This window comes from Phytophthora infestans, genomic scaffold (assembly GCF_000142945.1).
Source record: "Phytophthora infestans T30-4 supercont1.19 genomic scaffold, whole genome shotgun sequence".
NCBI lineage: Eukaryota > Oomycota > Peronosporomycetes > Peronosporales > Peronosporaceae > Phytophthora > Phytophthora infestans.
Window position 1 is genome coordinate 2135151 of NW_003303740.1, and position 15343 is coordinate 2150493.

Here is a 15343-nt window from a genome sequence, read left to right on the forward strand (position 1 = left end):
AACTCAAAACTCGAGCGATCGTAGCTCGTCTAAATGTGGATAAATTAGGCCGAAAGCGTAAAGTATATCAACAATCAACCTCTTGCTATTTAGTATTTGGTCCTGTTGATGATGCCTAGAAAAAAAACATGCAAAAGTTGCCTTTTTCATTTTTGCAAAGGCACTCGTTATTTTGCCCGACTGAGGTAACATAGCATCGCCTTTTATACGTGTACAAATAGTATAGTACGGTTAAATTGGAGTAAAGGTTGGACACTAGCGCGTTTGCACTCGTCTGCGGACTTATAGCCGTGGGCCCGCCCCTCTCTTCACTTGCTGCGCTGCGCTCGGGGGGCGCCGCTGCGCGGCCTGCCCCACCCCGGCCTCTAAGTCCTCGACTCGGCAAGGCGCTGTGTCTGGGATTAGATATTAATTCCGAGCGAGTGTTGCCAAGACCGTCGGCTAAGTCCATTTTATGCATGTTGGGGGGGTATAATTGTATAGTCGGTTAGCCAGTCGGGCAAAATACTCACTTCCTTTTGCAAATGGTATACTCAAAGTATACATTTGCAGGAGTATACGAAAATGTCCCACCTCCAAATATGCTGATTCCGCTCATATCGTTGGTGCTGCTTTGGACCGCAGCAGCGCAGCCTGCAGGCACTCACCTGGAGCCTGCGACGGATGACGCTTACGACATGGTAAGTCGCATCGATGTAGACGACTCGGTAGTGGCGGTAGTGCGTCGCAATGGGGTTCTCCACCTGCTCTACGACGAGACCATCATTGGAGCCGAATTCGACGACCCGTATCTACGCAAGCAGACGGCGTTCCCCGGCTTCACCATTATGCAATGTGCTGCCTATTTGGAGCGTAAACCCACCAAGGCCCTGCAGATCGGACTGGGTATTGGCAGTGTGCCGAGCTTTTTACGAGAAATGGACATCCCTACAGGTAAATTTTATGAATTCCTCCTCGGGGAATATTTAGGTTGGTAAACTAAATTTTAGGATTCATCGTTCTACTACAGATGTGGTGGAGATTAGCGAAGCAGTGGTGACTCAAGCAGCGGACTACTTCCAGTATGAATGGTGCGAAGAGGACGAGTGTCCTCAAGGTAGAACAGTCGTGATGGATGGCCTGAAATTCCTGGCTAGTAAACCGGAGGATCTTGACATTGAGACGGACACGGAGAACCCTTACGATCTCTTCATTGTGGACGTTTACACTGGCTGGAATCCCTTCGCGTTCTTTGTTCGCGAGGAAATGCTGCGTGTCCGTGAGAATTGGCTGACTACCGATGGAGTGTTGGTCATGAATTTCGTGGGATACATGCAAGACCCCCGTGCGGCGGCCCCTAAATCGATCTATCGAACGCTGCAGAGCGTGTTCAAGTACGTCAAATGCTTCCGGGAGATGGAAGCGCCCGATGAGCCCGAGGCAGCAAACATCGTGTTCTACGCTTCAGACAAGCTGTTCGACTTCAATCTACCCTCCACGGGCATGTACAAGGACCCACCAGCACACACATTCTTCAGCGTAAAGCATCACTCTTCATCTGATAGTTCTATTTTTCTTATCAACTAACGATTTCATTGTTTCCTCTCAGGTCGTCAAAAATTTCCCCAAGTGGGAGGTACATACCTAAATTACTTTCAGCGCTACTATTTTTTTGCAGCATTTGTTACTAACTTTTGCTTTTTTTTCTTAGATTTTCACCGATTTGAAAAGTGACGTGGAAGTTGCGATCCACCAGGAAATGGACGACGAACAAGTGCGCTTCGTGGCATCTAACGACGACACTCAAACCGCAACTTCTGCTGCGCCACGCGTGCTGACCGAGGCTGATCACGGCCAGAAAGATTTCCGTGAGATCCACGCCGAGACGCAAGCGCACATGCGTCAACGCGTTCTGGACCAGTTCCCTGCTGCTCTCTGGGAAGAATTTAAACACCAGAAGAGCAATACTGAGTAAAATTGTGCTTGGCACTATAGAAACAGGGTTGTGTGTATACCGGCAACAAAACTACCAGTGTCGTTGCTTCTTCCAAGCAACTCGACTTTCTCCTTGCACTGCACGTGTTGCCATGCCACCGTCAATAATTCTCTGCACAAGTTGCAGCTCGGTCGGTGGGAGTTGCAGATACGCACTCAGCTCGTCAGAAAGACGCAGTAACTGTTGCGCCTTTTCGACATTCCACTCTTCCACTTCCAGCGACTTGGCAGCACGTAGCCATTGAGCAGCTTTATTGACTCGCTCAGCGATCGTCCACTGCATGAGGCGGTACTCCTGACGAGGGAAGGCGAATCCTGGTTCCTGACTCTTAACGTCTTGTAATAGAGCCACCAAGTGTGCGTATCGTGGCGCTCTGTCACTCGGTCCCAGTACCAGTTGACACGCGCGTAGACACCAATGCACTGCGCCTAACTGAACCTGCGCCGTCTCGAGCCCCACTTCGAGATTCGTCACGCGCTCCATCAAGCGAATCACTGCCCCTTCTTGACTCTGCACATACTGCTCCGTAGCGTACGCCGCGGGCGAGAACGCACGCGACGCGAAGGTGCGTACGAACGCCGTGACGTCGCTCTCCACTGTCTTGACGGTGTGGATGTATGCGACGAGCTCTTGAGCTCCCGGAGGACACGCCACTAACTGCGTCTGCATCTGCGCCACGAAGCTCTCGACGCGACTGAGTGTTGGTCTTCTACCCAGACACTCACGACGTAGTAGTTTCTTGTCCATGTAGTACAAATGCTGTCGTCTTGCACAGCGTGGACAACGGAAGGCGTCGATGGTCTCCAGACCCACCGGAGACAAGTCGACACACGACGCGTGATACCATTCGTCACAAAAGTCGCAGCAGATCATGGGCGCGCGTTCCACGCCTCGACACAGACAGAAGATCGGGGCGTCCGTACTGCGGCGCTCTGGTCGCTTGCGTTGAGGACGACAGGAGCCACATAGGAAGGCGTCTTTGGAACGCGACGGCATCAATTCTGGGACACATTGCGGATGGAAATACTGCTGACATTGTTGACACGACGCGACATGGGCGCGTTCACTGAGCACTTGCTGACAAACACAGTGCAGTCGCGAGTGAATCTGCAGCGCCTGACTCGCGTTCTGACCGTGTTGATGCTGCGCTTTGTCCAGCGCAGTCTGCAAGAACTGACTTAGTGGGAGATGACTATTGGACGGACGTAAGAACAGCGCGTGGACGGCGTCGTGCCATCGCCGACAGTCTTGTAAGCGCGAGTGCACTTGTCGACGTAGCAAGGAAGAACCCGACACGAAGTGGGCGTCCGCTTGGGCGTAGAACCGCTCTACCTCTTCGAGTGACGGACGCTCTACCATCGCCCTCGAGACAGCCAAGATCTGGTGCGCACGACGTTCCCACACTCGACATTTCTCCAGTCGATCTTTAAGACTCTGGGTATTACCTGGTGGGATCGGTAGCGCTATCGCGCGTCGAAGTAGCACTTCTAGTTCTTCGGAGCTCTTGGAGCCATCACGTAGCGCGTCCTCGATCTCTCGCGCCACCGACTCCGCGGCTGCTACCAGTTGCTGCAACGCTCCAGCGTTGGCGATAGAGTTCGGATTCGACAGTCGTAACTCCAGTACCTCCCGCAGCACACGCTCCACTTGTCCTTGCGTCGGCGTACCCATAACTGTCCCGCCTTGTGTCCGATCCACGATCGTCGCCGCTAGAACGTTCACCTTGCACAGCACTTCCAGATACCGTTGACCACGTGCCAGTTGGCTGAGGAAACTGCCGTCTGCGCCGCTCTCCTTCTTGGCTCGTAGACGCTCGCTAACTCTCGTAATGGCAGTACACAGTCGACCGAAGTGAACGTTGTCGTGTAGCAACACGTTGGGAGCGCCCATGCACTGTACAAGCAGCGACGTATCGGCGGACGAGCTTCTGGGGCGAGCGTTGTTCCGGATCTCGTCGTTCACGATCCGTTGCACGGTGTTTAGCAGCTTAATCGCTTCAGTGCGAGCTGCACGCCAGTCGTTGACGACGTCGCGTAGTTTCCCCATTGTCGAAGGCTTGACGAGTAATTTCCCGGCCTCCAGCAACAGCGACTCCCAGTCGCTTAGACTCGCAGCAGAACGGTCCTGTCTAAGCGAGAGAAGCAGTCGCTCGGCACGAACGTCCCACTTGTCGGCACTAGAGATCCAGAACTCCAACGAGTCCAAACGTCTCATGTCGGCACCGCCTGAAGCTTTACCACGTGATAACAATTGCTTCAAGTCCGTTATTGCTGGCTGCGATACGGCATCTTGAGTGGAATATTCCCTAGCAGCCTGCATCGCCGCGTCGCACTCTTTGTTCCAGTCCTGGACACTATCCAGTCGTGTGCGTAGACTGCGGATCATGTCTTCAAGACGAGAAGCTTCGTAGCGATACAAGTACACAAAGTTGGTCGGATCTCGACACTTACACATGGTAGGATAGTGCTCCAGACAGCCAACGGTAGGGCCTCCGTTGCTTGCCTGTGGGGGGCGACATCTCGTACACACGACAGCCTGGAGATAGCAGTATTGCTTGCACGTCACACAGCGTAGACCCTCGTGCTTGCCCGATCTACCCGCCCACAACACCATCCTGGTAGGGCGCATGGATGTCTCCATCTTCGTCCTCATCTTGGAGCCTCTATTGCCGCCCATCTTCGCCGGTTTGTTGCATGCTCGAGCCACCATACTACGACGCATCGATGAGGCCTCTGGGTCTGTGGCAATAACCGCTCCATGCTTCTCGTACCCCGCCATCAGTTCGCGCTTCTCCACGCGCATCTCGCTGCTGTCCACACGTCGCTGGAACTCTTGATAATCCTGCAGGAGCTGCTCCACCGCTGGGAGTAAAGACGAGCGTGTGTTCTCATAGTCAAAGCTGTTGCCATCCGCCAGAGTCTCGGCCAATGTACACACCAGAGCGTCGTGACAGAACACCGGTAATTTACGGAACTCGCGGTATTTTTTCAGCGACTTGGCCCCCCAAGCCAACCAGTCCAACGTCGCAAAGTTCACCGCCTCTGCGCAGTTAAATCCGTTGTTAAAACCCGCGTGATAAGCGGACGGGAACGTGACGACAAACTCGTTCGGACGGTGCGTCGCGCGGTACACTGGAACGCCGTGTTCTCGCAGCGTTTTGGGAGAAAACATGGTGACCAACTGCATGTGCAGATCCGGCTGACTACCGAAGAGCTCGGGCGTCAGTTGCTTCATCGTGCGTTCAAAGTGCTCAGCACTGGCACTGGGGATGCCGTACCACGTCTTGGGGGCACCACAATGCAGATAACTGGTACTGTAGAAGTTGTGGTCCTCCACGTGCCAGCAGAAGGTGGAGAAACACATGCCCGCGTACAGCCACGGCACCATAATCCCCTTGATATCTTCGTCCAGATACTGCAGTACCGAGCCTGACAGTTTGGGCATGTTGTTCAAGTTCCAGTCGTCTTGCGCATAGCGTTGCAGCAATTCCTCCAAAGACTGCGCTGCGTCGGTAGCGTCGTTCTCCCCCCCGGCTTTCGAGCCCAGACCTTCACGCAGACCGTGGGAGAAGAACTCGCTGAGTTGACGCACGTAGTCGGTTTTCGCCTTGGTCGTTAAGTTCTTCCAGCGCTTGGCTACAGTTCTCAGGCTCTTCAAATACAGATCATGGCGAGGGAATGCGCTGCCGTTCGCGCCCGTGTCCACGTCGCTGCCGTACTGCACTTCGAGGCGTTGCTCGTGGATCGGTATACTGAGTAATCGCCAGTATTCTGCTTCTAACTCGCGGTCGCTGATAGCGTCGTCCGGGTTCGTATCGGAGGATAAGGAGAAGTAGTCTCGCTTCCAGGCATCCGCACGTTGCTTGTAGTCGACCATACTGATCTCTGCGCCCATATCGAAGCCGAACTTGGGGTTGTCTTTGCCTTTATCCGGGTCCATGGCGTCGTCCACGCACTCCTTACAGTACCAGTCTCCAGTCGGCACTTTATCCAGCGGCTCGTCCAGACAGAAGATGTGCTGGCCGCTGTTACAGCCGTCGCACAGCAGCATCCGATCCCAGCAATCTCCACGCAGACAAACCTGACAGATCTCGCTGTTGTACGCCAGCTCCGCCGCGCTGGCGTCCCAGCCATTGGCGATCAGAATCTCCATCGTGGACAACTCGACGTCGTCGTTGGAGCCGTCTTCCACGTACCGTACAGCCACGTGCGGTTTCTTCCCGCCAAAGACGCGCTTCACCTCCGCTAAGACGGCGCCGGCATCGGGAAAGAAGCGATAGAATTTCTGTCCCGCTCGAATCTCGGGCGCGCCAAGGCGACACTGACGCGTTTCTAACGGTTTTAACGCGGCCGGCTCGAGACTCTTTCGCTTCTCGTCTTGTACTCGCGTTTCGGTCTTGGGAGCCTCGTTCTCTTCGCTGCTGGTCTGTTCTCCGTCGGAAAAGAGTGTCCGCTTCACTCGGTGTCCGTCGTCTTCTGTCTCCTCGTGCTTGATGAAGGCAGGACGTTTTCTACCGCTAAGCGTGCGAGGTTTAGACGACGGTGTGGCCTTGGTATCACCCGTGGCGTTCGCGCCCGAAGGAGTGGCTTGTATCTTGGTCTCTACTGTACTACTACTGTCCTTGGCGCTGCGCTGCTCCTTCTCGTAGGCTAGCAAGGTAGTCTCATAGTGGGCTTTATAGACTTGACAGAGCTCGTCGGACGGCTCGCTGGCGGCCTTTGTGCGTCCTACGCGACGTACTACCTGCTCCCACCTACTACTGCTACAAACTGCGTCGAAGCCACCGAGAGACACTACTGACTTGTATAACAAGTGGAGATTCACCAGCTGGCCGTCTGCGCGTGGCAGCGCCTTCATGGGCTGTCCGCGTTGGTACAGGAAGAGTCTCAGAGCCTCGACGAACTGGCCTTCTGCTCGGGAATGGCCCTCGATGCAGTTAAGTTGCTGCACGCGTGTCCGGAAGCGGAACGTCTTTTCATTGATAGCGAACGGAGGACGCCAGCCCGACGGAGGCACAATTTTGCAGATACCGGCTTGCATGCCGATGTGGCGGATGCTACACAAGAGAAAGCAAAGGGTAATGGTGAGTAGAGTGATCTCGTCATTGGTCAGGGCGCCAGTACGGCGTCCTAGAGCTTCGTTCTCAGCCTCAGATTAGCCGCAGCGGCATCGCGTCGTTTGGCATCAAAAGTCTCTGCAGTTTGGTCGGGGCAGGACCAAATAGGAGCATCTTAAGCGCTTCCAGAGCTGCTGAGGCTGCCGGAACGGATGGAATTGAGGCGAAATGCAGCGCTGCGGCCTGCTGAGACGCCGAAGTTGAGACTGCGAATAAATTACCGCACCTGGAAATATATTTCAGAGGGTGCTGGAATTCCTCGGCCGTGGGGTAGAACACTGGACACGGAGGGCAGATGTAGCCATCACTGTCGCTGTTCGTGGGGTCCCAGTCCATCGCTGTAAAGTGGCGTTGGCAGTGGGCGGATGGCCACACGTGCGACCTCTTGTTCGTCCTTGACGGCCAATGTGAGAGTGCAAAAATACTGGGCCAAGGCACATTCTCTTTACTTGGCAGAAACCCTACCTGTTCAGTACATTTGGGTTGATTACCCAAAGCAAATGGTCACAAGTCAAAATGAACTTTATTACAAATAATCAAAATTCTACGTGTGGTGAGAAAATAGGATCTTAGAAGCGTTTTTGTCCCTGTTTTTGAGCGTGACTACCCATTTTTGCGGATGGGTATTTTTATCACGTTGCATGGTCAGGTGCCTGGTAGAGAACACCAGATCGAGCACCTCACGGGCCTTGATAGCCTACGTAGCAACCTCTCCCCAGAAATTGGCTGTATCAAAAGGGTAGAACGTTTTGTGCGCAGTACTATCACGATACAACGGCCCCAGTGGTATTTTTATCCTTGGGTCATGTTCATCTGTATACGAATATACAGGTTTACATACTCCCGGCCGCACCGGAAATAATTGCTTATCTCGTAGTCTATAGTAGCTCTTGGAGTCTATACCTCTGCAGAACATTAGTTCATCGTGTTGGCAACGTGATATTTTTTTGCAGATACACAGAGACCTCTCGATAGCTGCACACGCGTCGCGCGGAAGCTATTTATCCCGGTGCCGCGAGTCTGCGGAATTTATGCCGACTAGTGATGGTCGCGAATCGTTGCTTATGTTGCATAGAACAGACAGCAAACCGGCCAATGAACTGGATCATGACTTAATTCAATACAGTCGATTGTGCTCTGCTATTATCCTATCGGCTCGAATTGAGCAGTAATATAATTGACGTTTCTATAGAAGAATTGTATTGTGCATCTTCCTGTCACTGAACTGTCCTGTGATTTAATCGCAAAAGCGACAGCGTCCCAAGTCATCAGCCTTTGACTAGTGATGTGGGAGCACCTTACTCTTCATTCGGCTCAAGTTAAGCCTGAACTTCAGGCTGAAGCACTTGGAGCATGTTGAGGATGTGCTGTATTTCAGGATGTGCAACCCGTTGTTTGAGAGGAATTTATCGTACAGTACTGTGTGCGTGCAAGTTGCACTGCAACCGCCAGTTATATCCACCGCCAACTCAACCGTCACGTTCGATGTCTAGGTGGGTGCACTAAGGTCAAGTAACTGCATGCGATATACCTGAAGTGTTCAAAGCAAAATAAGCAATGTCTCAACTAAGCAAAATCATACAGTCAGAGGCATTTTTTAGTGTCTGGATTGTAACCGCGAAGCAGGGAAATAAGCTACGGGCTATGGCTTTTCAAATATCAAATTACTTTGCTCTAAATCAATCACCGCTATATTGTCGTTCATTATTTGTATTGCCCCACGGTGCTGGCATGGGTATTGTGGGACAAAACGCGGGGGCGAACCATATTTGGCTGAAGGTTCCAATGATCGCCACGGTGTGAGGCCTTTGGGATCGAAGTCTTAATATATTATTTTTTAATAGCGATACTGGGCTCGTCCTTGTTGGGGGGATAACATCACCAGCACCTGTCAAAGTTGAGTTGAGAATGTTTTACATGTACGTGAGCTGAGACCGCAAGCTGAACGGGGCTCAGATCGTCACTCATCATAGTACCTTCAATTTCTGATGGCCGGGCATTATTTCATTCACGTTTTCATTCTGAGCCATCAGCAATCATCAATAAGTGCCCCACTTGCGACTCGCAAGTTGCGAGTAAGCGACTGTAGTGCCTTTAAGCTCAAATAGGATCTTCATGACACTATTGAAACGGTAGCAAAACTCAAGCTTTGACAGGACACCCCGTAGCTCGCCCACTAGTTGAATCGATCTCGATCGCTCAGCTCTTCTCGGAAATCCAAGATATCAAACTCCTGCTGATCAATGTGGAAAAGTAACATGGTGGCGAACTCGGACCTCAGGCGTGTTACCTCGCTGAACTTTTCCACAACGTCACTGAGCGTGTGTGAATCAACACTTACTTCGAAGTAGCATACTGCTGACAATGACAAATCGTAGAACATACGATGCTGCCAGACGAGTGCGTTGAAGTAGTGGCACAATGACTGCGGGTATAATGGTACAGTACACCAAACTCCTCGTAGATGTCGCCCAGTTCATTCACCGCGCATGGAATAAACAAGGAAACGAGGAATCCGTAAATAATTAGGAGCAGAATAATTGAGTGCCAGCCCTTGTGAGAAAATGAAGTGATGTTAAAATTGTTAATAGAAAGAGGAGTTACTACGACTTCATTCGATCCTTCTCGTCTCGTGCCGATGTCGTTAAGATCATCAACGATCGCGCTTAAATAGGCAACGAGGGTGGTCGTATCGGTGGTACTGATTCAATACTACTGAATGAGCTGATGTACAGGAGATGACGAACGCAGGAGCACTCCAGCGGAAACAGAATCCAAGCGAACACAATACAAGCCTCGACGAGATCGTGGCTCTCTGGCATGTAATAATTAAGGAGTTTAAGCAGTCCACAAATTGACCACACTACCATTAGCACCACGACCCACATCGCCGGCTCCACTTACATCATATGCGCGATCTGGTGAGCTTGAGCTCGACTGAGGTACTTGGAGTACCTCAGTCGCAGCGGTAGTCCGAAGCCGGGAAAGAACATACGTCGAAGAAGTCTCAACTCGACGAGTTCTTTGTCGTTGACTCTCTTCTTCGGACTTGCCGCAGCAGAACAGCGTCTGGAATAAATTGGGCCGGAGCCTTTGGACTCGTTGACCGAGTTGATCAGGTCTTGCGTCGTGATGAGCTCAGCACGTTCAGCTTGGTCGTTCTGGTTGCGCAGTAGTCGAAGCACACCGGTGGACTGTACAATGAGGGCCAGCGCTAGAAGGAACATGGACAAACTGGCCACGTGGAAGGCCAACATGGTCTTGCTGTAGCTGTCGATGTCGGGGATCTCTCTGAGGATCTTGAGTCCGAGACTGATCAAACCGAGGACCATGAGTTCTCGATACGCCTTCTTGAGCATGTGCTGGTATTTCTCCGAAGGAGGGAACTTGTGCTCCAGTTTATGCAGTGCTCCTTCAAAGAGCACGAGACAGAATACTCAAGCACCGTAGATCAATACCCTCCACAATTCGACATCTTCACCGACACGAAAGAGTGACGTTCCTGCCATCTCGACAACTGTAGAGTGAGCTCCAATATTCCGTCACATAAATTCGTTTATATGTGATCGGCAACGAGCCCTCTTTACTTCTTGGGTATCAAACTGTGCTGCGAAGGTACTGTACGCCAGCACATTGTTATGCTTTGCTTCGTGAGTTCAAGAGCCTCTTTAGTTTTATAGAAACCACAAGTTGAAGCTACTTCCCCCATAATCGTATATCTATAATGGGACGCTTCAATTGGTTGAAAAACGTCCCATTATCTTCCAACCACCCGCTCCCAGTCAATCGTCGTCATGGTGGAGAAGCGTCGGAGTCCGGTGGGCGACTCGCCGCCCGAGGCCCAGCGCCGCAAGAAGCTCAACACGCGGACCGACGCCGATGTGGAGCCCATGGACGTAGACACGTCGCACTCTGCCCATGAAATTCCCAGCAGTAGCGAGGCACAGGCGGCTCCAGACGGCTCGAAACCTTCGTCACCCGCTAAAAGTCCGGACGCAGCGCTGCCAACGCTAGTTTTTCGCGAAACGTTTCCTGTTCTAGGGCTGGGCAACGAGCGTGTCGTGACGCCCTCTCAAAAAGACGCTCAGGGCGCTTCCTGGCGCGTTATTTGGCAGCCCAGAAGCCTCACCGACGACTCTTTCGTCGGCGTGTTCGTGGAGCTCGTCGAACAAGACTCAGGAGCCGTCAGAGTGGCAGAACTGAGTATCACACTGTTGAATCAAGGTGCACAGCCTGCGCTTGTGAAACACACGAGCGTGCACGAGTTTACCGCGGAAAACGCCGACTTTGGCATGAGTCAGTTCGTTCAGAGGAGTGAATTGATGAACCCGAGCAATCAATTCCTGGACAAACAAGGCCGCGTGGAACTCGAGCTGCGTCTGAGCTTCGTAGGCGACGTTGCCGCTCTAGAAGCGCAAGAACAAGCTCCAGACTCGAGTCATTCTGCCACTCAGGAGGCAGACTCGCAGTCTACCCAGCAATTGATATCCTACGACTCCAAGGAGGAGACTGGGATGGTAGGACTGAAGAACCAGGGAGCCACGTGTTACCTGAACTCGCTACTACAGACGCTCTTCCACTTGCGAGCCTTCCGACAGGTCGTGTACGCCACACCAACCGCCCAGGAAGACACGAACGACTCGGTGTCGCTGGCGTTACAGCGCGTGTTTTACAGGCTACAGAGACAGCAGAAGGCCGTGTCTACCAAGGAGTTAACGCGCTCTTTTGGCTGGAGCGCGATCGACTCGTTCATGCAGCATGACGTGCAGGAATTGTACCGGATTCTGTGCGATCGATTGGAGGAAAAGATGAAGAACACGCCCGTGGACTCTGCGATCCAGAAGCTGTTCGAGGGCAAAGTCAGGTCTTTCGTCGAGTGTGTGAACGTACAGTTCCAGTCGAGTAGAGAGGAGCGGTTCTACGACTTGCAGCTGGATGTGAAAGGCTGCAAGAACTTAATGCAGTCGTTCCGCAGATATGTCGAGGTGGAAATGCTGGATGGAGACAACCAGTACGAAGCCGAAGGACACGGCAAGCAGGACGCGAAGAAAGGCATCGAGTTCTTAACATTCCCGCCGGTTCTTAACATCCAGTTAAAACGCTTCGAATACGACGCCATGCGCGACGGGATGGTTAAGGTGCACGACCGCTTCGAGTTCCCAAAGACGCTGGTATTGGATGAATTTATCTCGAAGGACAAGACGAAGACCGACGCGCAGTCTCCAAGCTTTATTTATCATCTGCATAGTGTGTTAGTGCACAGCGGCGACGTGCATGGCGGTCATTACTACGTATTTATTCGACCGGGCAAGCACATCGCGGCTAGTACCGACTGGTTCCGCTTCGACGACGACCAGATCACGCGCGTGGACGAACAAGTGGCGGTCGAGGGCAATTTTGGCTCTGGAGGAGCGGTTGTGACGCCACCGCACGGCTCTACAGAGCCCCCGTCGCCTCTGTATTCGTCGTCACTCTTTTGCTCACCAGAGCGCAGTAACGGAGCGAATACCGAGGCGAACGGAGTGGACGGACTCGAGTTCCGATCGGTGGATACAGGCGAGAATACAGTCGAAGAGACGTACGATTACAGCCAGAATAACGGTAGTGGCAGTCTCATTTTAAACGCGTCGTCAAACAGTCTGATGCTGCCACTTGGTAGGAGTTTTTCCAGCGCGTATATGCTGGTATACGTGCGTGACGGCGAGAACGACGTCAGTGCGATTCAAGACGCAACAAGTGACGAAGAAGTCACGTCCGAGACGATAGAAAGTGACGCTATCACAGCAGAGCAGTATGAGCTCCCGAGCTGGCAAAGTGACCCGCTCCCGATCCCGCAAGAGCTTGTGACTCGCTTCCACGAAGAGGAACAGGCAGTTGCTAGACGCAAGAAGGCGCAACAGACCGAGCATCTGTACATGAATCTCCGTATCGCGTCGGACTCGAGTATCGCCAAGCTCAAGCGGGTCACAAAGACGCTGGACTTCTCAGGGTTCAATAACTCGACCACGGTGCGTGTCCGTATCAAGCGTGCCGCGTCCATCCGACAACTGTACCGTCGTGTGTATAAGGAGACGGGTGTACCCATGTCAAGACAACGACTGTGGAAAGTTATCACGCGCGAGAACCGCACGACACGGCCGGATCTGCCACTTGGTCCGGACGTCTATGAGTCTTGTGTGGACTCGTTAATTGAGGACGACGCCTCACCTAAGACTCCTGTTAAAATGTATCTCCAAATCCTGGACGCGACGTCTGAAGCTGCACTTTCCCCGGCGTCGCCGTCGTCGCCATCGATCCACGACGTACGAGACAAGAAGACCAGGACAGCAGCTATCCACCGGCATTTCCTGGACGAATTCTCGCCTCCAGAGACGAAAGACGAGGCCAAACCGAGTCAAGAACTGGACGAGGACGACGCTGTTTTGCATGAGTCTACTGACAGCGTCGTAGAGCATGCTCCGCCACTGCAAAGTCACGATATTTTACTGATTATCAAGTTCTACGACCTCAAGAAGAAACTCGGCGAAAGACTGGAATACGTGGGCAATGTCGTGGTGGATTCGCGGTTAACTGGCGCCCAACTGGCCGACTATCTGCATGAGGCACTGGCGATCCCCTCATCTAGACGAATTCTGTTATTTGAGGAAGTTCAGCCCGTCACGGTGTCGACGATTTGCTTGGAGACGCCACTCGCCACTGCTGAGATCCAGAACGGAGACATCATTTGCTTCCAGTATGCAGAAGACGAGGAACCGGTGGACGATATCGTGCTCAAGCCGGATCCGGAAGACAATCCGGACGCCGTGGAGACGTACATTGGTCCAGACGGACAGGAAGTGAAGGCTGTGGTCTCCCCAGATATTGACGATCTATCTGCATACGACAGCGTGGGCTCTCATAGCCACGGGCTCCAGAGACGGTCGTATCCGGACGTCCGATCCTACTTCCGGTACCTGTTAGACCGCGTGGAAGTGACGTTTTATCGCTATGGACACTCGGACGAATTCTTCACTCTCCAATTACTACTCAGCAATTTGTACATTGAGGTGATCGACGCAGTGGCAGCGCATCTCGATCTCATTGGTCCAAAAAGACTGTTTGTGCGACTGTACCAGCACTCGCCACTCAATAATTTGCCCATGAAGGCGCCACTGCGTCACTCCCGCTATGCTGCGGATGATCAAACGACACTGGACGATTTACTCACTGAGTATATGGAGCGTACCAACATCTTGCACTACGAACTACTGGAGCATCCGATCACGGAGATTGAAGCCAAGAAGGAACTTCTGGTGCATTTGAGTATCTACGACGCCTGCTTTGCTACGGAACAGGCTGCGTCGCCGTCTCCTGTTGCGCCGCATCGCAGTGTTGAAGTGCTCGTGCTGCCTACTCACAAAGTTTGTGACCTGCTAAAACTTATAAGAGGCGGATTCGGACTACCGAAGGACACGCCTCTACGTGCGTGCGAGGTAGTACAACATGGAACGATGATCCGGCGCGTGATTAAGGAGGACGCAGAGCTGAAGCGATACTGGGGAACTGGCCACGGAGCGGATGCCAATACACCCGAGATTTTGGTAGAACAGATCCCCATCGACGAGTTGAGTGATGAAATCTCTGAAACTTTATCGAAGGACAACATGTCGGATGACGAGCGGCCGTTGTGGTTCTACCGAGGCGTGGTGCATTTCAACTTCCAGAACAACGCGAACAAGTGGATCCATCCGCACGGCGTGCCCTGCATCGTGCGCTTCAGTGAGCAAGAGACTGTCGGTGAAGTCAAGGAGCGCATCCGGCAACGGTACGACGCTATTTGAGGATTATTTTTGCTGTCTGTACTTAACTAACTTTTTTAAATTTTTGCAGAATGGGCATCGCTTCGGATGTTTTCGCGCAATGGAAGTTCGCGTTGGTGAAAGATCTCAAGGCGTCGACGTTGCAGGCCGTGTACGACGATATGGAGGCAGAGGCGTTAGATGCGTTCCCCATGTCGAGGCTCACAGAGCTCTGTGGCGCGGACTTTGAGAATCTAGGCAACTTGGGACTGGAGCACGCAGACCCGACGCCACCGCCGCGTCACCACAGCAACAGAAGGCAGGAAACAGGGATCCACATCCGCCAGAGTTGAGCGGGAAAAAGCCCACAAGACAAGCTACAAATACAGGTTTAAGGTTTTGCTCTACTCATCGTGTTTCGTTTTGTAGTGCAGTCGCGGCAAAGAGTCCGAGCCAAACCGGTACGTTCCTGTC

The 15343-nt window shown here is 52.7% G+C and overlaps 4 protein-coding genes across 4 annotated transcripts; 2 read left to right on the plus strand and 2 right to left on the minus strand.

Moving 5' to 3' along the window:
- Window positions 1-581: 581 nt before the first annotated feature.
- Window positions 582-1817, plus strand: PITG_11271 (uncharacterized protein; the record flags this gene model as incomplete). The annotated part of the gene is made up of 4 exons (XM_002901984.1): window positions 582-933; window positions 1010-1518; window positions 1589-1615; window positions 1755-1817. The coding sequence occupies 4 exons, from the start codon at window positions 582-584 to the stop codon at window positions 1815-1817; spliced, it is 951 nt and encodes a 316-aa protein (XP_002902030.1).
- Window positions 1818-2005: 188 nt separating this feature from the next.
- Window positions 2006-8400, minus strand: PITG_11272 (histone demethylase, putative; the record flags this gene model as incomplete). The annotated part of the gene is made up of 4 exons (XM_002901985.1): window positions 2006-7031; window positions 7318-7485; window positions 7933-7969; window positions 8394-8400. The coding sequence occupies 4 exons, from the start codon at window positions 8398-8400 to the stop codon at window positions 2006-2008; spliced, it is 5238 nt and encodes a 1745-aa protein (XP_002902031.1).
- Window positions 8401-9991: 1591 nt separating this feature from the next.
- Window positions 9992-10348, minus strand: PITG_22932 (secreted RxLR effector peptide protein, putative; the record flags this gene model as incomplete). The annotated part of the gene is made up of 1 exon (XM_002901986.2): window positions 9992-10348. The coding sequence occupies one exon, from the start codon at window positions 10346-10348 to the stop codon at window positions 9992-9994; it is 357 nt and encodes a 118-aa protein (XP_002902032.1).
- A 537-nt stretch (window positions 10349-10885) lies between these two features.
- Window positions 10886-15222, plus strand: PITG_11273 (ubiquitin-specific protease, putative; the record flags this gene model as incomplete). The annotated part of the gene is made up of 6 exons (XM_002901987.1): window positions 10886-10995; window positions 11080-11488; window positions 11561-12838; window positions 12881-13927; window positions 14006-14895; window positions 14961-15222. The coding sequence occupies 6 exons, from the start codon at window positions 10886-10888 to the stop codon at window positions 15220-15222; spliced, it is 3996 nt and encodes a 1331-aa protein (XP_002902033.1).
- Between the last annotated feature and the right edge of the window lie 121 nt (window positions 15223-15343).